This window comes from Tiliqua scincoides, chromosome 6 (assembly GCF_035046505.1).
Source record: "Tiliqua scincoides isolate rTilSci1 chromosome 6, rTilSci1.hap2, whole genome shotgun sequence".
NCBI classification, from domain to species: domain Eukaryota; kingdom Metazoa; phylum Chordata; class Lepidosauria; order Squamata; family Scincidae; genus Tiliqua; species Tiliqua scincoides.
The window spans coordinates 84043291-84069994 of record NC_089826.1 but is presented as its reverse complement, the minus strand read 5'-3'; the positions used below and the strand labels follow the sequence as shown (position 1 = coordinate 84069994).

Genomic DNA, 26704 nt, shown 5'->3' with positions numbered 1-26704 from the left:
TTTCCTCCAGAAACTTGTCCAATCCCCTTTTAAAGGCGTCTAGGGTAGACGCCAGCACCACATCCTGTGGCAAGGAGTTCCACAGACCGACCACATGCTGAGTAATGAAATATTTTCTTTTGTCTGTCCTAACCCGCCCAACACTCAATTTTAGTGGATGTCCCCTGGTTCTGGTATTATGGGAGAGTGTAAAGAGCATCTCCCTATCCACTCTGTCCATCCCCTGCATAATTTTGTATGTCTCAATCATGTCCCCCCTCAGGTGTCTCTTTTCTATGCTAAAGAGGCCCAAACGCCGTAGCCTTTCCTCATAAGGAAGGTGCCCCAGCCCAGTAATCATCTTAGTCCGCTTTTCACCTCTCTCCATTGTGAAAATTGCCCATTGACACCCACTCTCTGCTTCCTGGCCTCCAACCAGTTCTCAATTCATGAGAGGACCTGTCCTCTAATTCCCTGACTGTGGAGTTTTTTCAATAGCCTTTGGTGAGGGACCGTGTCAAACGCCTTCTGAAAGTCCAGATATATAATGTCCACGGGTTCTCCCAAATCCACATGCCTATTGACCTTTTCAAAGAATTCTATAAGGTTCGTGAGGCAAGACTTACCCTTACAGAAGCCATGCTGACTCTCCCTCAGCAAGGCCTGTTCATCTATGTGTTTTGAGATCTTATCTTTGATGAGGCATTCCACCATCTTACCCAGCATGGATGTTATGCTGACCGGCCTATAGTTTCCCGGGTCCCCCCTCTTTCCCTTTTTAAAAATAGGCGTGACATTTGCTATCCTCCAATCTTCTGGCACCGTGGTCGTTTTGAGGGACAAGTTGCATACCTTAGTCAAGAGATCTGCAACTTCATTCTTCAATTTCTTAATAACTCTTGGGTGGATGCCATCAGGGCCCGGTGACTTATTGATCTTTAATTTATCAATGAGGTCTGAAACATCTTCTCTTTTAACCTCTATCTGACTTAACTCCTCGGTCAGGAGGGGCCGTTCGGGCAGCGGTATCTGCCCGAGGTCTTCTGCCGTGAAGACAGATGCAAAGAACTCATTTAATTTCTCTGCCATCTCTAAGTCTCCTTTTATCTCCCCTTTCCCTCCCTCACCATCCAGAGGGCCAACCGCTTCTCTGGCGGGTTTCCTGCTTCTAACATATTTGAAGAAGCTTTTATTATTCCCCTTAATGTTGCTGGCCATGCGTTCCTCATAGTCTCGCTTGGCCTTCTGTATCACCTTCTTACATTTCTTTTGCCACAGTTTATGTTCCTTTTTATTCTCCTCATTAGGGCAAGACTTCCATTTACAGAAGAAAGCTTCCTTGCCCTTCACAGCCTCTCTAACTTGGCTGGTTAGCCATGCGGGCACCCTCCTGGATTTAGTGGAACCCTTCTTTCTTTGCAGTATACACCTCTGCTGGGCCTCTATTACTGTTGTTTTAAGCAGCCTCCATGCACTCTGGAGAGATTGGACTCTTTTTACCCTCCCTTTCAAACTCCTTCTAACCAGCCTCCTCATTTGGGGGAAGTCCGCCCGTCAGAAGTCAAGAGTTTTTGTTAGAGATTTGCCTGGTATTCTTCCCCCAACGTGCATGTCAAAACGGATCGCAGCATGATCACTGTTCCCCAATGGCTCAGTAACATTTACATCTCTAACCAGGTCCTGCATACCGCACAATATTAAATCCAGAGTCACCTGTCCTCTGGTGGGCTCCGTGACTAGCTGCTCTAAGCCACAGTCATTTAGCACGTCAAGAAATTCGGTTTCCTTATTGTGACCAGAACACAAATTGACCCAGTCAATATGAGGATAATTGAAGTCCCCCATGATTACAACCCTGTCCCTCCTTGTCACCTCCCTGATCTGTTTCCTCATTTCAAGATCCCCATCCAATTTCTGGTCTGGAGGACGATAGCACGCCCCCAGTATTACATTGCTGCACAAGCCTGGTAATTTAACCCACAGAGATTCTACGGTGGAGTCGGACCCACCTTCAGTCTCTACTTTGCTGGATTCTATCCCTTCCTTAACATAAACGGCCACCCCACCTCCAACACGCCCCTGCCTGTCCCTCCTGTAGAGTTAATAGCCCGGGATTGCGATATCCCACTGATTCTCCGCATTCCACCAGGTTTCCGTTATGCCCACTATGTCAATGTTTTCCCTTGTCACCAGACATTCCAGTTCTCCCACCTTTGCTCATAGACTTCGGGCATTTGCATAAAAGCATTTGTACACGGAATGCCCTAGGATGGGCTGCTTATTTGCTCCTTTGTCCCCGCATCCTCTCATTGTGCCAAACCGTCTATCACATCCCATCACGCTACCTTTCCCAATTTCTTCTCCTACCCTGCCTTTGTCTTGTTGTTCTCTAACCTCCCCATCCTCATCCCATAGGGATGAGGAGTCCTGAACCGGATGCCCCTCAGCTCCTGTCGGCCTTCCCCCAGGGATCAGTTTAAAAGCTGCTCTGCCACCTTTTTAATGTTATGCGCCAGCAGTCTGGTTCCATTCTGGTTCAAGTGGAGCCCGTCCCTCTTGTACAGGCCCCGCTTGTCCCAAAACGTTCCCCAGTGCCTAACGAATCTAAACCCCTCCTCCCTACACCACCGTCTCATCCACGCATTGAGACCTCTGATCTCCGCCTGCCTAGCTGGCCCTGCGCGTGGAACAGGTAGCACTTCAGAGAACGCTACCTTTGAGGTCCTGGCTTTCAGCTTCCTTCCTAAAAGCCTAAATTTGGCCTCCAGGACCTCCCAGCTACACTTGCCCACGTCGTTGGTGTCGACATGCACCACAGCCGCTACCTCTTCCCCAGCACTGTCTACTAGCCTGTCTAGACGAGAAGTGATGTCCGCAACCTTCGCACCAGGCAGGCAAGTCACCATGAGGTCCTCACATCTGTCGCAAACCCCCCTCTCTATGTTTCTAATAATTGAATCCCCCACTACAAGAAGCCCCCGACCCCCCTCCCACCGAGGAGTATCCCGAGTGCGTTCGGATACGGGCCCATCCCCTGGAGAAGGGGTCCTCCCTAGGGGATTGTTCCCCTCCTCTCCAGGATGACGTCCTCCAGTCCCACCCGGCTTCCCACCGGGCAGACTTCCCACCCGGGCAGCCGAGGAGCTGCACGCCTGAGGTTGGGACGAAGCCTGATCGTCCCCAGAAGTCTCCCCACGGTCCTCCTCTGCCTGCCTGCGCTTCTCCAGGTCGGCCACCAAGGCTTCAAGGGAGCGGACGCGTTCAAGGCTTCAAGGGAGCGGACGCGTAATTATTTCACAATTATTTTGCATAATCTTCATAAGATGTGGCAAGCAATTCATTTTAACTTGAATTTTAATTTAAGGAATGAGAATATGAGAGCAAAGAAACAAACAAAGAAAGTTCCACAAAGAAACCCCCAGACTGGAGTGAATGTAAGGTTGCAAATCCCATGTGGGTTGAAACTCACAGATGTGCTCATGAATGCATTTTCCCACAGAATAACTACATGTTTGGTCTGTGAGCAAATCACAACGAGTTAACATGTATGTGGTACTAACCAACAGAACCAGACAAATATACCATGTAGGCCAGAATGGCTTTCTACCTAACAAGTTTGAGGATGCTCAAGAAAATGTTTTTAGTAGCTTTCCCCTAGTCAGTATAAAGATTTTTACTTGCTTATGTTTAATGATTTACCCACTTTTCCAATGTCTTGAAGAGTTGCAAGTTCTAAAATTTGAGAGAGGACATCCAGGGCAGACCGCAAGAATCCACCAAACTTTTCATTGCTGTTCTGAAGATCCAGTGTAACCTTACCAAAAACAAAAAATGTTATCTTAAAATTTAGTATACTTACAAAACAGACTTTGAATACTGACAAAAGCAATCTGACACAAATTAAGCAGGAGGGCAATCCTGGATTGGAATTAAGACAGTGCCTGCTTCTGGATGTTGGAAACATGTTGTAAAGCACATTTGTGCCACTGTGGGAGTTGAGAAGGCCGGTGAAAGGATTCAGCCTTGGTAGAAGTAAGTTTACCACAGGCCAGCGGCTCAGGGGTTTGGAAAGGATGGGAGGAGGGTGTTTCAGGGCGGGAGAGGGATCAATCTCAGGCACTTAGGCCAGATCCTAACCCCCCTCCTGAGCAGCCCAGCTTTATAATGAGATGCTTGGATCTGCGTCAGTGATTTATCAGGTGCAGATCTGAGTAGCCCCATAGAGGTGGCTGGGGTATTACTTGGGGTAAGGTTATTCCGAGTTGCACGAGGTCTACCTCCAACCCTGTACTGGATAAAGCACAGGCCAGCTGGCTAGTTTGCTGTATGCGAAGTTTTACCAAGAAAGAAAATAAAGGGTAAAATCTTACTGGTAAAATGTCTATTTTATGCAAACCTATCTGATAAATACTAAGGTTTTCAAGGCCTGCATTTACAACATTTAAATTAATAATGTTTAGGGTGATGGACCACAGCTGAATAAAACAGTTCTTGTATGTCCATAGATTTTCATGGCCAGCAATAATCCAACAGTTTAACATGTCTGAGTCGGAAGACCATGGTTGTGTCAAAGGATTAGAATCCATGCTGTTAAAAAAGTCAGAATTCATCAGGGAATGAGTCTAGATAGGATATGTTGCTGGAGAGGCAATGTGATACTTCCATGCATCAAAGGCATAATAGATAAGATTAGTAATATTCTCCATAAAGACAACTTTAGAACCATCTTCATGCCAACTACCAAAGTCCAGCAACTTCTTAGAAATCCTAAGGATTAGAGACAATAGCTAGACACCCTGTGAGCGCAATTGCGTCTACATAGGCATGACTAAACATTTTATAAAAACCAGACCTGCTGAACATGAGAGGCACTGCCTTCTACTGCACCCGGGTCAGCAACAGCATGTAATAGAAATGGATCAGCAAATTTCAAAGCAACACGGGTTCTTTCTAAAAACAGATTTTATTTCCTAAGACTTTACAGAGAAGCAATAGAAATATCTAAACAACCCCAAAATATCAACAGGAAAGAAGAGGCTCTACATATTAGCAATACATGGCTTCCAGTCCTAAAAAGAATAGATATTAAAGAACCTTATAAGGAAGAGGTTCCCAGCAGAGATGGAATTCTATGATTAGGCTGAGTTTGCTTTAGGAGTCAGCAAAATGGAACTCTACAGCCAAGCCATTAACTCCTTGTTAAGCACCTGGAGGGTGCTGCTTCTTAACTGCTATTTTTGACCTCCTCTCCAGCAACATGTCCTATCTAGGCTCGTTCCCTAACAAAGTATTGAAAACGTTACAGAAAGAAACACTGGACCTTTTTAACAACATGGATTTTAATCCCAGAAATGTTAAATCGTTGAAAACAGTTCTTATCTAACATTTCACTTACTTCTTATGTAGGCAATTTCAAAAGATGAAGCTATTACAAGTAACTAGTCAAAGTATTCAGTATAACTGATATTCTGATCTTAGTCCCAAGAACCTATTGCTCTATCTTAGTTCTTAAAGTCCCAGATACTTATATTTTGAGTGCTGGTAGCCAAGATTCATACTGAACGTCTCCTCTCTCCTGTTCATGTTGTTCTAATGTTTATAGATCAGAATGGCTTCTCTATAATTCCAAATGTGAGCTTTCCCAATCCTGCCCGAGCCTTTTGACACAGCCTCCCCACATCTGGAGGGGGGAATCAGGGAACGGATCCTGCAGATACTGAGGGCCCACTATACGCTTCATTTAAGTATTCAGTATGCCATTTTTGTCTTATAAGTTTATCTGCTTCAGAAGAGCTCATTTTTGTGTTCATTTCTTATGTACTCTCCCGACCTAAAACTTATAAAGCAACACATATAATTTTATAACATGGATTAAGTTGATAATCTCAGTGCATAGATAAACACACAAAGCTGGTTATTTAAGCAAGAGAGGACGTAGTACCTTATAGTTGGCATGGGTAGCTTTCAACACATCATACAACTTGAGATATGAAGGGAGGTGACAGAAGTTGCCCAGTGATGATGATTTGCTTGTTGGAGCTGGACTTGAAGCATCAGTTTGCCTAGGAGCTTTTTTATTAAAAGAAAGTAATCTCTCTTTAGGGAGTTAAACTCTTACAACTAATCTACAGACAACATAACTTTACCTACTCTTCTGTAATCTCTCCACAAATTAAGTTATATACACATCAACACTATAAGTACATAAATAAAGTATTCATGAAATTATTCATACATTTGAATAAGAAATTCAAAGAAATCACTACTGTGTGATACATAAAATGAGAACATGAGACAAAGGCCAAATTAAGCACCTAGGTGTTTTAACTTCTATAGAATTGAGTCTATAAATTATAAACACAAGCAAGCGCCGCTTAACAACCATTTGCTTAATGACAGACCGCATATATGACAGTGGTCAAAGCACAATAAAGAGGCAATCGTGTCTCTCACAGCCTACAGCAGTGTCTGTTTACATAACAGAGAGGCTCTTAATGCAAAGAGGCAGCAATCTATCTCCAGTAGCCTGTGCATCCAGCTAGTGTCTGGCAGGGAGTGACTGTTTACACAACAAAGGCAATAGACTGGACTGAATGTTCACTTAATGACCTAATCACTTAACAACAGGGATAAGAGACATATACCCATCATTAAGTGGTGCACACCTGTATATACTTTTTATATTTTTTTACATTAGAGCTGTGTTGTGAAAAAAGAAAAAAGTCAGCCAGCTTTGTTGTGCCAACCATTATTGTGCCTAACAACAAAGCAATCACAAAAGGTTAGAAGGAAAGAACATGGATTAAAAAAACTCAATAGAAAGTAAGAACTGTATAACTAGCAAACAGTGCTCTATTAATTATTAATGATGAGAAAGTAATTAACTTATTGCACAATTCAATATATGAAAATACTGATCAGCTGTCCTATGCACAATTAGATAGATTCATTCTTCCTACCTGGGCTACTTTCACTGGTCTTTTTCGGGCTCATTGGCACAGAAGCTTGTTCAGCAACTTCTCTATCTTTTCCTTTGCGCCGAATTGGACTCAGAGAAGGTGGATTTGTTAGCGAGGGTAAAGTGGCCTTTAAAAAAAGTACATAGATCATGTAAGCAGTGAAGAGAAAAGAAATAAAAAGATTCAGCCATGCTCCCAAAAGTAACAAAAACCATGTTCTACCTTCATTGTTGGACCAGGGACAACATCATCCATCACATGGGCACAAATATTGATGACTTTCAGCAAATGGGAAAAAAGCTGCTCCACCAGAGTAACCACACTCCGGTCTGCTAGAGCTGGCCAAGGCTCCTCTTGCTTAGCAGGACCAGCATTGCTCTCCTCTTCAGTAGTCCATGGGTTTTTCAAACATTTTGAAGCACTTGCTGAAACCATAACCAATTTAATACAATTTAAAACAATTTACATTTTTAAAAAATGGCATCATTCAGCAAGAGCAAAGATTACAGAGCAAACAAAAACTGTTTAATGCATATTTGTGAATATAAAGATATTGCTCTCTAATGGGGGAAACAAGATTTGTTGTTTTCCTTCATACTGCAAAGGCATTTAGACATGAATGGTTCTTCTCAAGGATAGAACCCCAGAGAGATTCCATTTACTTAGCCCTACTGCTGTTTCTCCCTACAGTGTAGAGGAAATAAGTGCGTTATGAATATGCATTTGGGAAGGGAGGCAGGTAAGACAGGAGAAGAAAAGAACAAATGAAGACAAAGCAAGGTGACTGTCATGAATATGTACATGTTAGGCCTAAGTTAGAATGTGGAGCCTGAACCAAACTAAGTCAGTAACAGAGAAGTGGCTAGCAGTTCCCAGCTGCAAGAATGTGAGTAAATAAACAAGAATTACAACCCCTTGGAATGTTTAACACCTTAGTAGATGGAGAAATGGAATGCAGCTATGGATCTCCAGTTGGGAGGGGTAAGAACTGGGAGAGCTAGCAACCAGACCCACTCTGAGAAGGTTCTGTCCTCAAAAGTTTCTGATTGGACAGTCTAAATGAGTATGAAGTCACCTCAGCACTATTAGCATAAGAAGTATAATACTGAGTGTCCCAAGGGGTGTGCGTGTTCCTTCTTGGACAGAGTTTGGGGGCAACATCCTGCATGCTTGGAGCTCCAACATGGGCACCTGGTCTCATAGGTAGCCTGGAACTAAAAGATCTACAAGAGAAGCTGACCCAGGTGAGAGATAGGGACTAATAGAGATAGCCAGCTAGCTTTAATATTTTATTGCTGATATGTTTCCTAGATGTTTATGCCTCTACCATTTGCTGCCTTACTGTAACTTTATGTAACCTTACATACTTAATAAACTAAAATCTCTTTTACTAAGTTGTTTCATTGCCTGTTGGGGACAAAGGTTCAGAATTCAGAATTCTGCCTAGCTGTTCAGCAAGCTACCAAGTGCTCATTGAGGTCTAGTAACTTGAGGACTGAAGCTTTAATTGGAGAAAGAGCTCCGTGCCTGCAAGGGATAGAGTTAAGCCTAGAGGGCCTCAGTGTCCCTGGACTGAGACACTGGCACATACAGGGTGGTGGCAGTACTACTAAGCAGAGGGGCCTTGAGGGCTTTAGGGTTCAAGAACCAAGAACTCTGAGCACCCCAAACCCCCCTAAGTTTACAACAATGACACAAGGCTTTCTTGCTCAGTTTTTCTCCCTCATGTCCCCAGAGCTGTTTTGAGAGAAATTATAAGAGGAGGAAATAAAGCTTGAGGAGGAAAAATGTGGGTCATACCACGTGGGGTACAAAGGGGCTTCTTGGTTCTCTCCTGGGGTGCAAGGAAAGCTTATAGGATAAAACTGGTAAAATAAAAATTCAAATATATGGGCAGGATCCAAAATTCTGTAGGCTTACATGGGGAAAGAGAGAAGTTACATGGGGAAGTTACAGTTCACTCCTTTGGCAGCAGTCCCTCATACCTCCTCCTGAGGTCACTCCTCTCCTGAATGGCACTCCCTGAAGGGCAAGTGGCTGCCACTCAGAGGAAATATTGTCCCTCCTTCTGAATGCACACAGAAGCGTTTTCTACTTGCACATGGGGTGGGTGGGTAAGCATGTGCACAGACCCTCTCTGATTGCATGTGATCTGCTGCTACAATCTGTTTGATGTACACTGTTTGATGTATTCTGGACTGGAAAATCAAGATGCATAAGCAAGTTTCCAATCTACTGGCATTCTTTTAAAAGAATGGATAGATTTTAAATACAGGTTGAGACTAATTATTGGCGTGGGTTCCGTTCCAAGCACTCATGTGGGTGGCAAAAAAGCCCTATAGCAAATCAATTTAAAAAACAAAGTTTCTTTGCTCTGTTGATTTAAAAATAGCCTTGCTGACCTTTGCTATGTAAGCTAAGAGTCATTAACAAGACAATTCATCAATCCATCCTCCTGCAAGTGCTTACAAAGAGCTGAGAGCTTACCCTCAGCCCCTCCCTTCACCAATGCAAAGGGATCACCTTTCTTTCAGGGGTCAGGGGGAAGGGAGGAGTCCACTGGGGAGAGAAGGATTGATGGATTGTCAGCCAGCTGCCTTCCCCTCTCTCATTAAGGAGGCTATTGTTAAAGGACTGTTCAGTTTCTAAAACTGATTTTAAAGGGATGCATTTTCCCCTTCTCCAGGGATCAGCACATTCTCTCTCATTTGCAAGGGCCATTTGTGTTGAGTCAAACCCATGTATAAAAAATCCGTGTATAAATAGTCTGGACCTGTCCATATGAATGCTGTTATTGTTCCTTATAGTGCTGATGTATATAGTGTACAATACTCTATAAGTACATAAATAAAGTATTCATGAAATTATTCATACGTCTGAATAAGAAATTCAAAGAAATCACTACTGTGTGATACATAAAATGAGAACATGAGACAAAGGCCAAATTAAACATCTATTATTATTATTAACAGTATTTATATACCGCTTTTCAACTAAAAGTTCACAAAGTGGTTTACAGAGAAAAATCAAACAACTAATGGCTCCATGTCCCAAAAGGGCTCACAATCTAAAAAGATGAAAAAGAACACCAGCAGACAGCCACTAGAAAAGACACTGCTGGGGTGAGGTGGGCCAGTTACTCTCCCCCTGCTAAAAAGAGGAGCACCCACTTGAAAAAGTGCCTCTAGGTGCATCTGGGTGTTTTAACTTCTATAGAATTGAGTCTATAAATTATAAATACAGGCATGTGCTGCTTAACAATCGTTTGCTTAATGACAGATTGCATATATGACAGTGATCAAAGCACAAGATGCTCTTCATGAGGCAATTGTGTCTCTCAAAGCCTCCAGCAGTGTCTGTTTACATAACAGAGAGGCTCTTAATGCAAAGTGGTGACAATCTATCTCCAGTAGCCTGTGCATCTAGCTAGTGTCTGGCAGGGAGTGTCTGTTTACACAACAAAGGCAATAGATTGGACTGAATGTTCACTTAATGACCTAATCACATAAAGCTTTGACTATTAATTTAATCATTACGGACCTTCTCCCTTACCTGAAAGCAAGTTTCCAGTCAGTATCAAAGCATCTTGATGGGCAGACAGATCTAGTGGGAACCAAGCTGATGAAAGAAGGGATAGAACCAAACCAGCCATTCCAACAGTGCAACATTTTTGAGTCTCCTCTGTAGAACTCGGAAGGGAAAAGCTAGAAGATGAATCATGAATTGTCAATTCTCAAAAAAGAGACACAACTAGCAATATACAGCAGGTGCTTCATGATGAATTGGAAAGTGAAAGCAGCTAAATAGCAGAGTCTTGTAATTTAACACTCATTGGAGATAACAATTGCTTTCATGTGACCACTAGATACATCCTTTGTCATAATAATTCCACTCTACAAGCAGTGTGAATTGAGAGACTCTTGATACACTCCTGCATTAAAAAAAGCAAAACTGTGACACAGTGTGTACAGCTGCCATTAGGCTGCCCTGTGTCTGGACTTGGTAAGACATAATGGCAGCAGAACTCTATATATGGGACTCACACTGATCATACACTGCTGAAACAGTCATTAAATAGCTCTTATCATATGCTCTGCTTGGATGGGAGAGGGTCTGTCAACCACTATTCAACTAATTCGTAACAACAAGATAATTTTCTAGTCCTACCCACTGAACATGATTTTTAGCTTGATACTGCTTACTGAGGGCCAAACTAGATGCAACTGTAATCACTGGTCCTGGTGTATTTGCTTTTTTATCCCCCCCCCCCCCCCACAAAATATTTTTCATGTGTTATATACTATCTTGGAGAACATTTTATTAAAAATTGTCACATCAGAAAAGTAATTATTCTGCCCACACCCAAAGACTACACACCAATCTTCATTATTCCCTCCCCCTCACACTTTTATACACTATTGAATTAATGAGTAATTTTTATTTTCAGAAGTGAGAGGCTTAGTATAGCAGCCTATATATAAAACTCCTCTCTCAGTTATGGTTTAATGGCAAACAAACTAGAGCAGAACTTCCGATACCTGAATGAGTGTCCTCTGTTTTTGTAAACATGAGCTCTAGAAGCTTGTAAACTGGAGGAAGAAACATACCCACAATGCCATCCTACATTCCAGGTGCAAACTGGAAACGACGTGGAGAGAAGACACAAAGCTTCACAGCAGCCAAACTAAAAATCCCAAACAGAAAGTATGTTAGTGTCAGTAAGGAATATGGATCATCACAGCACTTCTGCTGTTAGCTTTCATTATATACAGTGGGTCCTCTTTATTTCTGCAGGTTCAGAACCTGCGGATTTGACCCAACTCAGATTCCAACATATGTCTTGGAGGGCCCAGAGATGACTTTTGGACACATCCACAGGTACACTGTGTGTCATCCCACCCCCCATCCCTCCACAGATCTCAGGATCTGTGCGGGCCCAGGAACGGATCCCCAACAGACATAGAAGTTCAACTTGTACTCAAATACATGATAAGGGTAAAAATTACACTAACACATTTAGAAGCCTGGCTGGTAACCTACTCAGAGTCATGAATAAATTTAAGAAACTCACTGTTAGCGATCTTGTTGATGATGTTGTCAAGGCATGGGAAACTGCCGAAACAACCCGAGAAAGGTTATTTTCCATTGTGACATCTGTTGGGCTTTGTAGTACGTTATAGCCTCTGTATGTTCTGAAACAAGATTTATTTCTTTTTTAAAAAAACAGAATAACTATACCATATTAAATGATGCAAACCCCACCACCACCACCTACATTGTATTATCATGGTGGTGGCATCAGGAAGGACAACAGCCTTTGTCAGTAGTGAGGGGAATTTCTCTAACCAGGTAGCAAGAGGCACGGTAGCAAAAAAAAAACACCATTTTTTTTTAACCACAACCACCAACAAGTTTTCAACTGCTATCTGAAACAAGCTTCTACTGCTAGCAATGCATCTATGAAAAAGTAACTTAACTTCTAGCACAGATATGTTCCCCAATGAAAAGCTAGCAGACCTAACCACTTTGAGCAAAATGAAAATTGCACTGAGCATTTTACAGAAAAGAAGCCTACATTTTTATTTGACTCTGAAAACAAATTTTATTTTGTTTCTTGAAATAAAAATAATTAACCCTACCTGGTGACGGTGCTTACTGCAAAGTGAGAAGCAGGTTGAGTTTCATGCATTAGAAGTTTCAGATAGACACTACTTTGGTCTCTTGCCACTGCTACTACTGGATCAGCTTGTCCTTGATCACAATTATAGAACAGTTTTGGAACCAGCCTAAGATGAAGACAAAGGGATGCAATGTCGTAAACAAAGGGGGGTTTGGGTGCTCAGGGTTCCTGGTTTCCGAACCGTAAAGCCCTCAAGGCCCCTTGCTCAGTAGTACTGCCACCACCCTGTATGTGCCAGTGCCTTAGTCCAAGGACACTGAGACCCTCTAGGCTTAATTTTATCCCTTGCAGGGACTGAGTTCTTTTTCCAATTAAAGCCTCAGTTCTCAAGTTACTAGACCTGAATGAGCACTTGGTAGCTTGCTGAACGGCTAAGCAGGATTCTGAACCTTTGTCCCCAACAGGCAATGAAACAACTTAGTAAAAGAGATTTGAGTTTATTAAGTACATAAGGTTACACACTCTACAATAACGCAGCAAATGGTTGAGGCATAAACATCTAGGAAACGTATCAGCAATAAAATAATAAAGCTAGCTGGCTCTCTCTCACCTGGGTCGGTTACTCTTGTAGATCTCTTAGCTCCAGGGCTACCTTATGGGCCCAGGTGCCCATGATGGACAATGGAGCTCACACGCATGCAGGATGTTGCACCCAAAATTCAGTCCAAGAAGGAACATACACACACACCCCCAGGCACTCATTATTATACTACTTATGCTAATAGTACTGAGGTGACTTCATACTTATTAGACTGTCCAGTCAGAACCCTTGAGGAACAGCACCTTCTCGAAGTTGGCCTGGTTGCTAACCCCTCATAGTTTTTTACCCCTCCCAACTGGAGATCCACAGCTGCACTCCATCAAGCTTGATAAGGCGCCTCTCTGTCTACTAAGGTGTTAAACATTCCAATGGGTTGTAATTCTTGTTATCTGTCCTTTTTGGTCAGCAAAGGAGATACAACAATCATTTTGTTTATTTACTCGCATTTTTGCAGCTGGGAACTGCTAGCAACTTCTCAGTTACACTGTCTTAGTTTGGTTCAGGCTTCACCTGCCGACCTAGGGCTAACATGTACTTATTCATGACATGCAACATACTGTTATTTAAAAGAGTATTTCAAAAAAATTTATCCATACACAGGTCGGCCGTTTTTATCTGCGGGTTCAGTCCTTACAGATTTGATTATCCACAGGTTCCAAACCCAAGGGGGTGGTCCAACCTGAACCCTTTCAACATGACCAGAGCTGCACTGTGCGGGATCCTCGGCCTCAGAATGATTTATAAGGGCATAAAACCCATACTTCTGGTTCTCCCCGCAAAACAATGTTTTTTGTTTTTGCCAGAAACAGGCATTCTGAGGGTTGGAGAAGCCTCCCTGACCGTCAGAACACCCTCCAGACGTGATCAGTCAAGTTTGGAGGGTTTTTGCTGCCCTAATTCGTAGATTTGATCACCCACAGATTTCAGTATCTGCAGGGCTTCCAGGAACGAAACCCTTGCAGATAACAAGGGCCCACTGTACATTCTATACTAGGGGTTCCCAATCTCCTGTCCCTAAGACAGGGTTGGGGACTGATAACCTGCTGAGGATGTGCAGGCGATGGCACCTATCACTTCTGGGTTCTCCCCACCATTCCCGCTGAATACAGGACTATAGGTGAGAAGCCCTGTAAAAACCCTTTTGTTTTGGTGGCAGTAGGGAGAACCTGGAAGCGATGGACACCTTTGCCATCCAACAGTTGCACCCCCCCCCCATTTCAAAGTCTGATGATTATGAGGTATTTCTGGGAAGGGTGTGTCTGCGCATGCATGTATTCTCTCAGTCTCTATGTACGTTGAACCTCATTATTCACGTGGCTTGCAAAAAATGCACTATAGCAAATCAATTTAAAAAACAAAGTTTCTTTGCTCTGGTGATTTAAAAACAGCCTTGCTGACCTTTGTGATGTAAGATAAGAGTCATTAAGAAGACAATCCATCAATCAGTGGTCCTCCAAGCACTTCACTCAGTCCCTCCCTTCACCAATGCAATGATCACCTTTCTTTCACTGCTCAGGGGGAAGGGAGGGGTCGCCTGGAGAGAGAAGGATTGATGGATTGTCAGCCAGCTGCCCCACCCTCTCTCATTAAGTCTGCTATTGTTAAAGGACTGTTCAGTTTTTTAAACTGATTTTAAAGGGATGCATTTTTCCCCTTCTCCTGGGATCAGCACATTCCTTCTCATTTGCAGTGGCCATTCGTGTTGAATCAAATTCGTGTATAAAAAATTCGTGTATAACAAGGCTGGACCTGTATATGCTATTTACTGACACTTATACTCTGACCAATTCTTTATTGTTAAAAAAGTTTCATAAACTGTATTCTAAAGAGCAAGATAATCCCAAGTGATTATGCCTAAAATATAACCACCTGGTTTTTTTTAAAAGCAACATCAAGCAAGTTTATTATAATTCTTTGAAGTAACCAGTACCTTATTAAAGCAGCTGCTGCAATATGTCGCACCCTGGGGTCTTCATCTCCAAGCAGGGAAATAACTACATTATTGAGCACACGTTCCTGAAGTTTCAACAGCTGTGGAAGTACAAAGACAGAGCAACAAGTTCCATTTACTTTTGTCCAGTTTTGACAAATAATCCAGAACTTTGAAACTACAAGTTCCACATTGACAAGGATAATTAAATTTGACTGTCCGTTCCTGGAAACCATACTGAATAAAAATAAACCACAAAGATCAAAGTTGTTACTTCAAAAATACTTCACTCATAAACATTTACATGAAGGTCAAGGAAGAAATGCTATGCAACAATGCAGGGGTGTCCAAAGTTTTTGGCTGGAGGGCCACATCATCTCTCTGCCACTGTGTCGGGGGCCGGGGGAAAAAAGAATTTACATTTAAAATTTGAATAAATTTACATAGGTTTACATAAATGAATATATTAAAGATGAACTTATATGAATGAATGAAGGTCTTGCAATTGCTCAAGGCCTATAAAAGGCCTTGCACAAAGCAAGGCCAGCCTTTCCTTTGCTGCCGCAGCTGCATCACAGACATGAAACAACAAGCGGTGGAGGAAGTCTCATCCCACAGCTCACGCAAGAGGTCAAACAGTCATCCTCTTGCTGAAAGCAGTTGCGTTGGGCCAGTGTGGTCTCCAACAAATCTCCGGAGGGAAAGAGGCTCATTGGAGACTGGGGGCTCCCTGAGGGACACACTGAGAGGCCTCAAGGGCCGCAAGTGGCCCCAGGGCCGGGGTTTGGGCACCCCTGCAACAATGGGAAAGTGCTCCTTTCCAAAGTATTAAAGACGACTGCTTCCAATAGGAAATATATGTATATATTAGGTGAACAGAATCCCTGATTTGCAACAGTCATAAAAATGAAATGCCAGATCTCAATCACTCACCCCAGTATAATGATGATCACCTCTGTGTAAATGTTTGGCCCTTTCTTCCAAAAAACCGACTAACCTTAGTAAATAAAATAAACAAAGATTATATTACTATCCCCCTTGATGAAAAAAAAAAACAGGTCAAACTTAACATTAAAAAGTGAATAATACAATAAATGTTTTACAATGAAAAATCATACTTAAATAACAGGAACTGAATTTTGAAATGGCACTTACCGAAAATCAATTTCGGCTAGAGTTTCTAGCAGCTCAGTCCTTACCAGCCAGTAAGAACTGTTTCTCAATGTAAGGAGGTCAACAATTAATTGTAAACCGAAGGCACTATAGCTGCTATTGCACAAACTCATGATGCAATGCTAAAGAGAGATAAAGATTTGTAATTGTTTCAAAAGTAATTAAATAAGCACTTAGTAACTGATAGCATTTAAACTTTATTTTCAGAATGCTCAATTTGAAGAATAGCGCCTATTATAAATGTAACCATAAACAAAATATAAATAAATCATTTATTTATAGACTATAGTCTTATAGTCTATATAGTCACTTATTTATAGACTATAGTCTATAAAAGATCACCTGTCATTTATAGACTAAGGAGAAATTTAAAAGCCCACTTCCCTTACCCCAGTAGTTCCCCACATGGAGGTCACAACCCCTCAGGGCAACCGCAACTACTGTATTCCCCCATAAGCCAGCGGTTCCCAAACTTTTTGGACCCACAGCTCCCTTGCCCTACTGGCCATTGGCCATGCCTCCCTATTACATTACCAGAGGCCAGAAGTGGTGTCATTAAAAAGAAAAGTGATGTCATCAAGCAGGAAGTGACCAGAAATACCTAAGCTCTCACCTAGGAACTTATTAGCTGCAAATGAAGAAGGAGAAAATATCCAAGCATCGAGAGTGTGAATCAGGCTCTCCTAGCACCTACATTGGCTGGGATGCTGGCAATCTGCACACTGCTAAATGAGTTCCCATGTGGAAATCAGGCTCTCCCACTGCCTGCATCATCGCTAGGGGTGAGAATTTCCATATACCCCCTGCCCCCAAAAGGAATAAAAATTATGAACCTCTCTAGGGGGAGGAACCTCAAACAAAAGAATGAGGCTGCAGCCCTAGGCACTTACATGGGACTAAATGCCACTGAAATTGGTGCGGCACTCATAGGATTGCAGTGTGTGGTCCAGGGACACTTCCCCAATTTCAGGCAGGGTGAGAGAGGAAGTTGCCTCACACAAGCCAAGGCACTGACCCATCTATGGCATAACCTTCCACTACCTTTTCCAGGCTTGCAGATTTTTTTTCATGACAAGAAGGCAGAGGGACGCCTGGTACCGGGAACCCGTGAGAATGAGAGGAAGTGGAGAGGATGAAAAGGAAAATTTGGGCAAGCCTGGGAGATCCCTAGCCTCCTATCATCGTCTACTACCACTGTGGAGAAGATTGGCTGCCTCTGCCATACCATTTCCATGGCTGGCTTGCCCTCCAAGCTTTCAGTTGGTGCTTCTTTGCTCCATTGGAAAAGAAGGAAAAAAGCACACTGGGGAGATGGTGGCCCACTTTGCAAACAGAGTGAAAAATACTCCTGACCCATCCACCCACCCACCCCCCCTCCCTCCCCCCCACATCCACCCCCTTCAGCAAATGAACAAACTGGCCAGGTTTGCTTACCCTCACAGCAGAACAAGCCAACTTGCATGTAACTGATGACTCATCTCTCAGAGTCCTTTGTAACAAAGGTATACAATCCACAAGTGAAAAGTTGTTTCCTGGCAATAAGAAAAATGAAGATAATGGAATGACTGAAAACTCATTATTATGGCACAAAAGATCCCCACAAATTAATCAACTGTATTTACCTGTTGAAGTTCTTATGCCTGCTAACCAGGTTTCCACCTCAAAACGAGATTTGCTGAGAATGGAATGAACTATTGTTCCACATAAAATGGCAGTTGCTCCTCTAATCTGGGGATCTCCATGATCAATGTAATTCACAATGTCCGATACATACTGCTCTTCTACAAAAATAAATGAAGTACCAAGAATAAAATACTAATTTTGACTATAATCCTTTTACCGTTCAGCATTTGTTACAAAGTAACTATGAATATCTGTTGCAAAAACTTTGATAAAAGAAAGCTGAAATTGGCAATATTCAACCACTAATACCCATCTATTAACACAACAAATCAGAGAAGAGTTAGTACAACTAGAGAATCAAATATTAGTAAAATAATTCAGACTCATATCTTAGAACAAATAAAAAATAAAATCAACACAACCATGCATTTTAACTCCATTCATTAAGCGATTTAACACTTCGGCCTCTAGTTTTGAAATCTCACTGAATCCGGGACAAGGTCGAAAACAAGTATAGTTTTAAAAACTACATATATGGAGCCTAGGTTGAGCATGACAGAGTATTTCTCCAATTCTGGAGTGAATACATTGTTAATTACCAGAAAGCAAGAAGGACAGCAAGAAGTTGCAAACTATCCTATATTTCTCTATATGTAGCAAGAGAATAAGGAGGCTGTAAAGATACTCATCCAGAGTCATAACCACACAGGAATCACCACATACATCAATACAGAGATGCCTGTTAAGCAGTGGTGTAGCTAAGTGGCACCCACAGCCCACACATTTTTAAAACTCTCATACCCTCCCTGGACGGCCTAGAGGCCTCTGAAAGGCACCCCCCTTAATACTCCCTCAAGGCATGGTGCCTGGGGCAATAGACGCCCTGGTCCCCTTAGCACCAGCACTGCTATTAAGAGTGAGCAAGATGAAGAAAGAAACATTACAATACAAGAATCCAATATTATTCCTGGGTATACAGCAAAAACAATTTCTTCCTCTAACATAATAGTTTCTTCACTAAAGACTAGCTCTTTGGAGATTTTTGAAAAAAATCAGAAATAAGATTTTTCACAAAAAATATCAATGAATATAAAGCTCTACATACCGTACTCTTCTTTGGTGGCTTCAAAGGGCATTTTATATAGCTTGATGAAGAAAGCTTCAGGGTAGAGGGCAACAGCGGCTCCCACACAGCTTACTGCTAATGCTTTCACACTGACCCTTACTTCTTTATCAGGCACCAGCGCTAAGTAAGAGAAACTTAATGTAAAAGGTATGCAATACAATAGATTCAAACTTGCAATCTTTAGCATTTTCACTTGAATAATAAATATTACATTCCTTAATAGTAAACCCAACAGCATGAAAACTAAGCGCATAAATTGTAAGTTAGCTGAAAAGGGTAGTTATCACTAAAAGGGTAGTTATGTCAAAACCAGAGATGAGCAAAATAAAGAGGTCGACTCAAGGAAACTTTCAATTAAAATGGAAAGGTTTTAGAACATGGCCATAAACGTTCCATCTAACCTAGATGGATCTGACTGGCTTTACTACCTCTTAGCAAGCTGGAATGGAAATTGGCACACATCTATGATTTCATCAGCATGTGCAAAATGTATAGTTTATATAATAGAACAGCATATATAATAGGACAACTGTGTCCTGGAAAAACCTTCCTCATCCCAGCCAGCACTTATGATTCTGCCACAGTGCAGTGCCTTTTCCCACTGCATTGCTGTACAGGGACACTCTGGGCAGTTGCATCTATTGCCCAACACCCCAGCAGGATGTCCATGACTACCCAGAGCTTTCCGGTACAACACTGGAGTGGGAAAAGACATGGTGCTGCAGCGGAACAGTAAGTGCCGCTCAAGGGGGGTAGGGTTTAGGCAGGGCACTGGATCTGACCCATGGGCCAGAGTCTGAAGAGCCCCATAACAGAGATTAAAAATTCTGGGGTGGGGCACCAGGACTCCCACTGTGAAAGCTGCAATATTTGGCAGCTTAATGACATCAACAGAGGTCAAGTATAACATGGTGTGATACCACCAAACCTGCCCTTTATTCTAGTATATCTCCCACCTCAGATCCACAAAACAAGGTTCTCCAAGCTGAAACATCAAAACTGAACTAAAATTCTAGATGTAGCAGAAACAACAAATGTAATTGAAACAGCTGAAACATTATTTACATTGTGTACAATACAATATTTACAGAATGTAAACAAATCACAGAATAAACCAGTCAGATGTTGAAGATCAAGCAGAAGAAATCTGAGCTAGTACATCCAGTAATCTTCAACTTACCACCCTTTTCCCCAGTAAGCAGAAAAGATGCTGACAGGAGACGAACACAGTGAACAAGTGGAGCAGCACTTCCATCCATGTAACACCCTATATCTCCTTTTATTCTAGAGAGCTGTTTTTAAAAAACAAAGTTTATTGTTGTAACAAAAATTAACACAAACACAGCTTTGAAGCAGTACATAAATTGATAGTTTGTCAATCGCTGCTTAAAAATATATACAGGTGCGCGTCATTCAGTGACGAGGGTATGTTCTCCAGTCTTCCTCATTGTTTCCGTCAGTATGCGGACATTCAGTGTACAGGATTACATTCTAGCCAATTTCACTCAATTACATTAGCCTCTATGATGAAGTACACAAGCCCAAGCAAAAGTCACTGATCTTTCCTTTCACACCTTTGCTGACATACACCACTGAGAAAAGCACACTAAACACTCACAACCCTTAAACATCTTACCTTGTTTTCATGATCACCAGGTTCCACTTCTTCTTTGGACATAAATTTATCCACACTGCTGTTGGAAGGCTGTCTGCTATGACCCATGCTTTTTAACAAATGGGGTTGCTGGAAGGCTTCAGAAAGAAAACAATATAGAGGTGACTGAAAGTATATTGCATATCAAACGATACAAATTTGTACTTGGTTATTTGTCACAAGCCGAGGCTTTCAGTCTCATTAAAGGGAGACTCCTGGATATTCACTCTTCCAATATTTTATCTGCCGCCAATAAAACTTGTTCACCTTCATACTATCACTTGCCGATTAAAGTAGGCGTAATTCCCAACTATCTTTACATTTTGGAATGCCCAAAAATTAGAAGGGCCTTTTCTATGGCCCGTTGTAATTCTATCCCATCTTCTGTTCTTTGGGGTAGATTTAATGGCATCCCTTTTCAGGAAAGAATTTGTCCCTGTCCTCAGCGGGTTGTCCTCAGCGTCAGACCACCTTCTTCTTCATTGTCTGCTTCACAATGAGGCCAGAAGGAAATGTCTGGCCCTCCAATTTCACCTTAACTCCCTTGCTGAGGATTTTGCTATACTGCAATTTTTATTAACCTCCTCTGATTTTGACATTGTTTCTCAGATAGCTAAATTTATCTTACAAATTGTGGCGACTAATCTGAAGCGTGCCCCTACTTGTTGAAGTGCTTGGTTTAGAGGTGTCATTTGTAGTCTGCCACGTTATACTTGTGCACATCTGTATGTTCTTTGTTTGTATTTTCAATAATGCCTAATAAAGGTGTCTGAATCTGATACAAATTTGTAAAAGATTAATGCATAACACCTTGCCCTCAGACTGCTTAGTTCTAAATAAATTTAGTATTATAATTTTCTCTTACCCAGGCAAGAGCTCCTGAAAGGATCAATGGTCTCATCTTGAAGTACATTTGCAGTTTCATCATCTTCATCATGCAGCTGCCCAATTTGCATTCCTGAATACTGGTTGTCAGCACCCTCTAGAATCTAAATTGTTTAAGAAATGAACTTTAAAAACAATTTAACTGAACTCTATAAAACAAATACCAACTCATGTTGCTTCATAATGGTTAAAATTATCATGCAAGCAGTATAGAAATATTTTTAAATAAAAACAACTACTTCCAGCTAACACCAAGATCATTAAGCTCAGCAACCTGCCATTTTCTTCATTACCACCTTGTGGACAAACTGTGCTTTCCTAGACACAGTCATTCCACCAGGGCTACCATAGTGGGTTCTGTCTCAAAACATTCAAATGGCACTAGAAAAATCAGAACCATGCAGAAACGCCTGGAATTGAATGACTATGGTCTAACTCAATTGTCTTACCCTATTATTGTTCATCTGAGACAGATGAAAATATTTGCAATCAGAAAAATGCTCATCCTAATAATAGGCAGAGCAGAAGACCTTTGTATGGATAGGATCCCACCCTACCTTTAGAAAGGTGACAACAGTAGGGCCTGTGTGTTCTACTCAGAGGTATACTTTACAACCCTCTGGGACTCCACCTTTAATGGAGCTTACTGGAGTAATAAGACTTGGGGATTTTATTCTTTTATTTGCACATCTTCTTTGTACTGAGAAACAGGAAGACGTGTCAATTGAACTCTTGTCTTCACCCTTTAAGAAAATATTTTAAGTCTAGCTTTTGCAGCTATTAGGCAAGCTAGGGTTCCCCTTATGAAAGGTTCCCTACACAGAAGGTCCCTGACTTGCAGATATTTGAGCTATGAACATCTGACTTACAAACAAGCTTGGTCAGGGCTTTGAAGCACGCACAGCTGTGAAGACATCAGCAAAACAAAAAAAGGAAGCTGCCAACCTGAGCAGCTCAATAAGTTCAAAAACAGTGATCTCCTTGTTATGGCAACTGGGAAAAGCAACAGTGCAACAACAGTAACAAAACTGAAAATCTGGAGACTTCTGGGGGCAGAAATGAATAGACAGGGGAAACACTCAGCATGGGTAAGACTGATTGGGTACAGGGAGAGCTGCATATTGTGAAGCACAGGGGACGTTAATACTGTCAGCATAGCTCCAGTCGCATTCGGAGGGGTACAGGTTGGACCTTAATGCAGGTCGGGGGACTCACACTGAGTCAAATCTGCAGATACAAAATCCATGGATGACAGTCCAACCTGTAAGTCCAAATCTGTACTCTCCATTGAGAACTGATGACAAACAATACATAAGACATTCAGTTGTCACCTGGAACCACACTCCCTCTACCTGTTAAGTACATACAATTTCAGAACTGTCTGGGGTAACAGCTGAATCTGGGCCTTCCGTAGTTGTCTGAGAGCTGTCACTGATGGGAGAGGAAGCCTGGGTGCCATCATTCAAGTCTACTGTAGGGTCTGATTGGATAGCACTGATTTGGCTTGAGCTTCTGCTAAGAACACTGTCATCAACATCTCCTTTGGTAGCTGAACTTGATAAGTCACAGCTTGTCAGGTCTGACTCAGACTGCAATGTGTGCTGAGAACGTGGCTGCTGAGTTATGATGTCATGCTCCGAGGAATCCGCTACTGAACTTGCTGATGCAGTTGACACACCAGATGAAGAAGCTAATTCACTGGTTAGCTCACTTTTCATAGAGCCTGTGAAAAATGCAAAAATACACCATAAAGATGCAGAAAGACATCTAAACACTTTCTGCCTATCAAAATACCTACCAAGTTAAATGTCCTGTATCCTTGGGTTCGAGAGAGAGAGAGAGAGAGTTATGCGCTGAAGAGATTTGAGAGCTTTCATTTATGACACTGCTCAACTAAGAGGAGATAGGAAGCACAAGAAAACAACATTGTAGCACACTCCTTCATTCTGCCCGCCCAGACCATAATCGCTGAAGGAAAGCACTTGTTCTAGGTGTATGGCTGTATGCACCTTGCTGGGTTGGGGGGGGGGCGCAAGAACAACTTTGAAGGAGTAAATAGCTGAGGAGGAATAAGAAAATCAGCTGATCTGAGCAACTGTGTGCGTGCGCAAGGCATGCCCACCCACCCCATGTCAGTTCTGGGATTGCCTTGAGTACTTCATTTATGCAGAGAGAACAAATATTAAAAGTAAATGTATACAGTTGCTTCTACCTGCTGTCTTTCGCAAGTAATATCAGAAAGCTCAGTGCAACTAGTTCTCCTCCCCACACTTCCCAGCTATCCTTCCCAAATGCTCAAGTACTTTTTTCTTACATACAACAAATCTACACTATTGTAAAAATGCAGATTTCACAGTGCTTTTTAGTAGTCATACTGTCATAGCAAGTTACCCCAGCAGAGCATCTTTTCCAGTGGCTGTTGCTGGTGTCTCTTCTCTATTTTTTTTTTTAATGGAGAGCCGCCTGGGGACAGGAAACCACTTATTCTTTCTACATAAACCACTTTGTCAACTACTCATTAAAAGTGGTATATAAATATTCTTAATATTTATTTTCCCCAAACTGATATAGTCCCATGATCTCAGTGGTATCACAGTCACCCCAAAACTATGTTTAACGCCTAAATCCTACCCACAAAAAATTGCACTGATGCAGTCGTGCCACTGTGGCATGTGCTGCAACCTATGGTGGGGAGGGTTATCAGAAGGCTTAACTTTTGTTCCCTTACCTACAGGTAAGCCCCCTGTTTTGCAAAAGGTTCTACCTGGATCTGAGTCAGCTCTTTGGGCTGCACAAATCTGAGTGGACTCAAGGGGGCATGGCAAGGCCAGGTGGGAGGGTGAAGGATATTAGCAGGGCCTTTGCTACCAATAAGCACCCCCTTACCAGTCCCCAACACTCCTCTTAATGGCCCCAATTTCTTCTTACTTCCCACCCCCCACACCAACTCACTGGGCGCTAGGGAAGCCAGTTGAGCCGCTGCAGTGTGACCACCACCACTTACCATTTGTGGCAGTACCTGGCAGCTTGTAAAAATGTGTTGCATTTTGTAACACAGATAACTAAGCTGCGCTGCCAAAATGCTTGTTCCAGCGACACGCATGGGGAACAGCATTGTACAGTGAGTTACTTAAGGTTGCTGTATTTTAAGCACATGATTTTTATTTTATTAATTTCAAATGGTCATGTTCTCATGACTGATGAAAACAGTGAATGATCAAACTGCAAATGACTACAAACAGAATAATAAAAATAAATCTACCTGCAAAACCTGTGTTGCTGACCTCAGCTCTTGCATCACTGTCATCTTCCAAACCTTCTTCTTCTCCTAGAAGTACCTTAGCTGATAATCAATGCAATAATTTTAGATTTTATACTACTTTATATACTACGACTACTTTTATACTAACACACCAAATACATTCAACAACTCAGTTGTGTACTTATTAAAATTACAATAGTATTTATAATCTTCATCTGGGAAAGATGAGTGAGGAAACAAACAACATTAACAGAAAAGGAATACAGGTAGTCCCTGACTTATGTACAGGTTCCATTCCAGATGAACAGGGAACCATTTATTTTTTCTACATAAACCATTTTGTCAGCTACTCTTGTTAAAAGTGGTATATACATATTCTTAATATTTATTTTTTCCCCAAACTGATATAGTCAGTGATATCACAGTCACCATGGAATGGTAGTCAGAACAGTGCTATAATGCAGATGCAAAAGCATAAGACAAGACAGACAGCACCTGTGCAAAAGCACAGGAACAGTTTTCCGTAAGTCAGGACATCCATAAGTTGGACATCCATAACAAGGGGATTGCCTTACATTTCAAGAGATATTTGGAAATGACCAATAAAGTAACACTGTAACAGTAGCATTGGTATAAATGTATTTTTAGTTTCTTTGTAGAAAGTTTAGATCAAAGTCTCAGTCCAGAGAACTGCAGGTACTCCTTTTTGCTTTGCAAAATAGATCAATGTTCTGATCACTTGTTGCCCAGAAGATGCCTCAGCTAGAGAGAGGAAGAGGAACTAGGACCACTGCTCCATATTTGTTGTTCTATGAGTCAGGACAAGCACCACATCCACTTTCAAAAATACAGTTTGGGAACTTTCCTGGTGAGGATTCACGTGGGAAAAATTCAGCTTCACTGCAAGCCCCACCTTGATAGAGGAGGTTGGAAATATTTAAAAATTTTAAATTTTATATATTTTAAAAAATATTTATTTTTCCCCTGAATCTTATAGAAAGGAAGTTATCCTTCTACATTCATATATATTTGAAATACAAGAAAATTAAGCCTGAAACTACAATCAATTCACATAACCATAACAAAAAAAGGTGATAAAAACTTATCAAAAAAGAAGTTGCCCTATTGCAGGAGCTGCCAAACTCCAGCCCCTAGGCCGTATCCAGGGCGCCAAGATTCTCTATCCAAGTGTAGCCGTGAAGCCTTAATGTTCCGCACCACAGCCAACATTTGTCACCCCATGGTCTTCACACAGACTCGGCAGCCACTTCTGCCAGGAAGTCGGGGCGCAGAGCTTTCTTGGGTGACAGGCTGCAGAAGCAACTACCCGACGCAAGTCTGTGTGAATATCAGGGGTGACAAATGTTGGCTGTGGCATGGAACTGTGGTGTGGAACTGTAAGGTTTTGCTACTGCCACACCTGGACAGAGACTCTTCAAGTGAAGTGGTTGACAGTCTGGAGACCACTATTATATAGCAAACAAATATATACAGTCGTGCCCTGCCATTCATGGGGTTCCATTCCCAGAACACCCGTGGATGCAGAAACCCACAGATAATGAAAGCCACGGGTCAAGCACCCTATAATCGTCCAAACACGATCAGAGCTGGTAATGTCCAGAGGACCTTCTGAGTGCCAGGGAAGCCTCCCCAGCCCCCAGGAAGGCTAAGAATTGCAACTTACAGTTTTCGGCTGAAAATCGAAGTTACATTTTTTAGCCTTCTGGAAGCCTAAGAAGGTCTTCTGGGAGTTGGGGTAGCCATGCGCGTCTTCCCCAGCCCTCAGCTTAAACTTGAAATGTTTTCCCATGGCCTTAGCAACAACAGTGTAACTTGCTTCTTCTGTTTGACACTAGCTTTCCTGCAACTATTTCCACATCCAGGTTCAGAGT

At 42.1% G+C, this 26704-nt stretch overlaps 1 protein-coding gene across 1 annotated transcript in view; it reads right to left on the bottom strand.

The window, feature by feature from the left end:
* HTT (huntingtin) overlaps positions 1 to 26704 on the bottom strand; it is a 107983-nt gene that overhangs the window by 57506 nt on the left and 23773 nt on the right. Inside the window, exons 11-29 of the mRNA XM_066632824.1 lie at positions 24813 to 24893; positions 22918 to 23273; positions 21531 to 21654; positions 20648 to 20763; positions 20192 to 20303; positions 18991 to 19131; positions 17885 to 18043; positions 17697 to 17794; positions 16245 to 16384; positions 16023 to 16086; positions 15090 to 15190; positions 12578 to 12724; positions 12010 to 12130; positions 11546 to 11622; positions 10491 to 10642; positions 7161 to 7363; positions 6939 to 7065; positions 5921 to 6048; positions 3683 to 3793 (exon numbers count right to left, since the gene is read on the bottom strand). Of these exons, the coding sequence (XP_066488921.1) occupies positions 3683 to 3793; positions 5921 to 6048; positions 6939 to 7065; positions 7161 to 7363; positions 10491 to 10642; positions 11546 to 11622; positions 12010 to 12130; positions 12578 to 12724; positions 15090 to 15190; positions 16023 to 16086; positions 16245 to 16384; positions 17697 to 17794; positions 17885 to 18043; positions 18991 to 19131; positions 20192 to 20303; positions 20648 to 20763; positions 21531 to 21654; positions 22918 to 23273; positions 24813 to 24893 (2558 nt within the window). The remainder of the gene's footprint in view (positions 1 to 3682; positions 3794 to 5920; positions 6049 to 6938; positions 7066 to 7160; positions 7364 to 10490; positions 10643 to 11545; positions 11623 to 12009; positions 12131 to 12577; positions 12725 to 15089; positions 15191 to 16022; positions 16087 to 16244; positions 16385 to 17696; positions 17795 to 17884; positions 18044 to 18990; positions 19132 to 20191; positions 20304 to 20647; positions 20764 to 21530; positions 21655 to 22917; positions 23274 to 24812; positions 24894 to 26704) is intronic.